Raw genomic sequence first — 4,476 nt, 5'->3', positions numbered from 1 at the left:
TGGCCTTCCTCCCTTGTAGGACGCCGTCGCGGTCATCAAGAATGAGCTTCTGCAGTTCCTGCCCGGCTGCGAGATCTTCCTCGATGTCGACGACCTCAAGAACATCAGAGAGCTGGAGGCGTACATTCGTCGCTCGCAGGTGGTGCTCTGCTTCCTGTCGCGAGGCTATCTGCGCTCGACAAACTGCCTGCGAGAGATCCGCGCCGCGCTGGAGATGAGCAAGCCGCTCATGCTCGTCCACGAGGCAGACCCGGCCAAGGGCGGAGGCACGCTCGCCAAGCTGCGATCCGAGTGCCCCGAGGAGCTGCGGGCCGCCATCTTTGACGCCGGCTGGCCGATGGTGGTGTGGCATCGGATCGAGGCCTTCCAGCACGTCTCGCTCAAAGTCATCGCCGAGGCGCTGCTGCTGAAGACGCCAAAGTACGCGAGCGAGGAGGCGCTGCAACTGTGCATCCCGGGCGAGCTTCGAGCGGACGGCCTCACTTTCACCAAGCCGACGGTCCTCTGGGCCTCGCCCTCAAATGTCGGGGCGCGAGAGCTCGCCGACGACCTCGCCGCGGCGGTCACCGGCAGCCGCGCCGTCACTGACGCAACCCCCTCGGTCCTCTCCTCGCTGCCTGCGAGCAACAGCGAAGGCGACGAGGCGACCCACATGCTGCTCTACTTGAACAAGGCGACCTGGGCCGGCAAAAGCGCCGAGGCGCTCGCAGAGCAGGTGCGTGCCGCGCGCAGAGCCAGGCTGCCGATCGTCATGGCGCACGAGAACGACGCCGTCCGCGGCGGCTGCATCTTTGCACACTTTTTCGAGGTGACGCCGCGCGACCTGATTGCCGATGGGCTGTACGACGACCTCGCCGTCGGCTGCCACGCCGACCCGCACCGGCAGGTGTCGATAGCCCTCCTCGCACAGGCGCTCGGCGCGACCAAGCAGACGGCTCAGTCGCGCGTTCGCCGCGTCACCGCCCTCGCTCGAACGACGCAGCCCCGCGGCTCCTCTTCAAAGACGGAGCCGTCGAGTGGCGATGACCTTGCCGAAGCCTGCGAAGAGTCGGCAGCGCCGCATGCCCAGATGAGCCAGATCGTCTGACCACCACCATCTCGCACCACCACCTCCACGCATGTTCACTAGCTAGCACTGCGAAGCGAGTTTTGCCCTCCCCGTCCTCCCTGCCTGCGCCTGCGGTCGCGAGCGTTTTGTCCCTCCCCTTCTCCCTCCCTGTCTGCGCCTGCGGCGCGACACGTTTTTGTCCCTCCACTTCTCCCTGCCTGTCTCTCTCCCTGCCTGTCTCTCTCCCTGCCTGTCTCCGCCTGCGGCGCGAAAACGTTTCGAGGTGAAGACTAGGTCCAGCCCAGGGTGGCACAGATCTGACGTTTTGTGACATCGTCAGATCGGTGTTTTTCTCGTTGTTGTTTTGTCGCTTGCTCCGCTCGCCACCTCTCCATGGCCAGTACCCCCACCAACACCACAAACACGCTCACTTCGCCGCTGCTGTAGATGGGCCCCCCGGGGCCCCCATACTACGTCGAAGTACGGACCCGATCTCGGCACTCACGGGGGCTGCCACGCGCCCGCGCGCGGCGCGGGCCGCACCGCCCATGCCCCCGGGTCACCGACCCCGCCTCTCGACCCTCTCAGGCCCTCAGGATCGTGCGGGAGACCGGCGCGCGCGCCGCCTGCAGAGCCGTCAGAGGCATTGCCGCCTCCGCTGGCGGGGTCCCGCGCGTCCGCCCGCGCCCGCGCCCGCCCACGCCGCGCCCGCGGGCTCCGGATGCGCCGCCATCCTTCTCCTTCTTCTCGATGGCAGTCCGCGTGTGCTTGTCGACGGGTCGGCGGCGTGGTCGAGGCAGCACACAGAGCTCAGAGGAAGTCTCATAGGTCAGAGCGAAGGACCGGGTGATGCTCCGATAAACCCTCCGGATCTTCGACAAAAGTCGGAAATTTCTTTAGAGCAAGGTCGACCTTAGAGCAAGGTCGAGGGCGGGCCCTCTCGGGCTCGGGCCGCCCTCTCGCCCGCACCTCTGCGGGGCTTGCACGCTAACTCGCACTCATGGCGGTTTTATTTTGTTATGGTAAGTTAAAAAAGAAAAACTCGAGGTTCATCTGGTAACCTCGCTCGATCCCTCGGCACCAGAATCGCTGCTCTCGATCCCCTGTGCCCATGGGCAAGTGAGCCGTATCCTCCTCCGCCGCGCGTCCACGCGCGCCGCACTGCTCTCACTCATGCCGGTGCCACTCGCGCAGGCAAGCTGAAGTGGAGCCTCTGTCTGCCGTGCTCAAGCGCGCCGGCAAGAAAGCGCTTGGCGGCGGCCTCGCCGGTGTGCTCCTCCCAAGCACACGTCATGCTGGCTGCGCGTCCGCCCGCTCTGCTGCGTCCTGCGCGTGTGCCGCGGCGCGCCGCCCTCACCTCGCCGGCTCGCTGGCAGGCGCTCTCGCCATGGTGGCGCAGGTCGGGCTGCTGATGTGGATGCGCACGACGATGAACTACCAGCACGCCAACGGCCTGTCGACGATGGAGGCGATCTCGGCGCTGTACGCGATGGGCGGGCTCGCGCGGCTCTACCAGGGCTGGCAGGCCGCGCTGCTCCAGGCGCCGCTCTCGCGCTTTGGCGACACGGCTGCGAACGCGGGCGTGCTTGCCGTGCTGTCCGGCGTCGGCTGGATGCCAGAGGGTGAGAGTCCTCCGCCTTTACCCTCCACCTCGTCCACCGCCGCCCTCACCGCCGCCTTCGCCGCCGCCGCCGCCGCCGCCGCCGCCCTCCCCACCACCGCCCTCGACGCCGCCGTCCGCCGTCCGCCGTCCTCCGACCCCGCCTCCCCACCACCCTCTCAGCGCCGCCGCCCACGCCGCCGCCGCCCACTCCGCCGCCGCCGCCGCCGCCGCCCCCATCTCCTCCGGCCCCGTCGACACCGCCCTCTCATCCTCACCCCACACCCTCCCCCCACACCGCCACTCCACACCCTCACCCCACACCCTCACCCCACACCGCCACCCCACACCCTCACCCCACACCCTCACCCCACACCCTCCTCAGTCACCCTCCACTCACCCGTCCCACCCCACACCCTCACCCCACACCCTCACCCCACACCCTCCACCCGCTCCCGGCAGGCCTCAAGACCTTCTTCGCCTCGTGGGCGGCGGCGGGCTTTCGCATCCTCATCACGCCAGTGGACGCGCTCAAGACCACGCTGCAGGTGCCTCACCTCTCGAAACTCTCGACCTCACCTCTCACCTCGCCCCACCTCCCACCTCGCCCCACCTCCCACCCCGCCTCACCTCTCACCTCGCCTCACCTCTCACCTCGCCTCACCTCCCACCCCGCCTCGCCTCACCTCCCACCTCGCCTCACCTCACCTTCACCTCCCATCACCTCCCACCTCGCCTCACCTCCCACCTCGCCTCACCTCCCACCTCGCCTCACCTCCCACCTCGCCTCACCTCTCACCCCGCCTCACCTCTCACCTCGCCTCACCTCTCACCTCGCCTCACCTCTCACCCCGCCTCACCTCCCACCTCGCCCCACCTCTCACCTCGCCTCACCTCTCACCTCGCCCCACCTCTCACCTCGCCTCACACCTCTCACCTCGCCTCACCTCTCACCTCGCCTCACCTCTCACCTCGCCCCACCTCTCACCTCGCCTCACCTCTCACCTCGCCTCACCTCCCACCTCACCTCACCTCTCACCTCGCCACACCTCTCACCTCCCATCACCTCTCACCCCGCCTCACCTCTCACCCCGCCTCACCTCTCACCTCGCCCCACCTCTCACCTCGCCCCACCTCACCTCGCCTCACCTCTCACCCCGCCTCACCTCTCACCTCGCCCCACCTCTCACCTCGCCTCACCTCTCACCTCGCCTCACCTCCCACCTCACCTCACCTCTCACCTCGCCTCACCTCTCACCTCGCCCCACCTCACCTCGCCTCACCTCTCACCCCGCCCCACCTCTCACCTCGCCTCACCTCTCACCTCGCCCCACCTCTCACCTCGCCTCACCTCTCACCTCGCCTCACCTCCCACCTCACCTCACCTCTCACCTCGCCTCACCTCTCACCCCGCCTCACCTCTCACCTCGCCCCACCTCTCACCTCGCCTCACCTCTCACCCCACCTCCCACCTCGCCTCACCTGCCTCCCGTCACCTCGCAGGTTCAAGGCTCCGCCGGCCTCACCATCCTCGCCGACCGCGTCGCCAAGGCCTGCTAGACACATTGCCCTGAAAAAAAGAAATCACGCGTGCGTAGGGGACCCATCTCACATCACACTGGTGTGAACAGCGCCCGAACCCACACTCGGGACCCACCGCAAACTGCCCACGAGTCGAACGGCGGCACAGTCCACCAGCCAGTGTGAGCACGCTCCAGCCGCCTGGCGCCATCTTTGGCGCCCTCGGCGGCCGGCCGCGCCACACGCGACCCGCACACGCGAACCCCCCCCCCCCCCCCACAAGAACGGTAGAGGAAAAAAGAAGGTC

At 67.8% G+C, this 4,476-nt stretch overlaps 2 protein-coding genes across 2 annotated transcripts in view; both read left to right on the top strand.

The window, feature by feature from the left end:
- Positions 1 to 721: 721 nt before the first annotated feature.
- EMIHUDRAFT_356752 (hypothetical protein) lies at positions 722 to 1,320 on the top strand (the record flags this gene model as incomplete). Its single annotated transcript, XM_005766476.1, has 1 exon — positions 722 to 1,320. A coding segment is annotated over exon 1 (322 nt), but the record flags the coding sequence as incomplete, so codon positions are not given.
- Positions 1,321 to 2,132: 812 nt separating this feature from the next.
- EMIHUDRAFT_451861 (hypothetical protein) overlaps positions 2,133 to 4,476 on the top strand; it is a 3,566-nt gene continuing 1,222 nt past the window's right edge. Inside the window, exons 1-4 of the mRNA XM_005766475.1 lie at positions 2,133 to 2,167; positions 2,243 to 2,316; positions 2,425 to 2,670; positions 3,111 to 3,196. Of these exons, the coding sequence (XP_005766532.1) occupies positions 2,160 to 2,167; positions 2,243 to 2,316; positions 2,425 to 2,670; positions 3,111 to 3,196 (414 nt within the window). The 5' untranslated portion in view covers positions 2,133 to 2,159. The remainder of the gene's footprint in view (positions 2,168 to 2,242; positions 2,317 to 2,424; positions 2,671 to 3,110; positions 3,197 to 4,476) is intronic.

The sequence above is a fragment of the Emiliania huxleyi genome, assembly GCF_000372725.1.
Source record: "Emiliania huxleyi CCMP1516 unplaced genomic scaffold EMIHUscaffold_51, whole genome shotgun sequence".
NCBI classification, from domain to species: Eukaryota; Haptophyta; order Isochrysidales; family Noelaerhabdaceae; genus Emiliania; species Emiliania huxleyi.
This window is presented reverse-complemented; position numbering and strand designations above follow the sequence as displayed.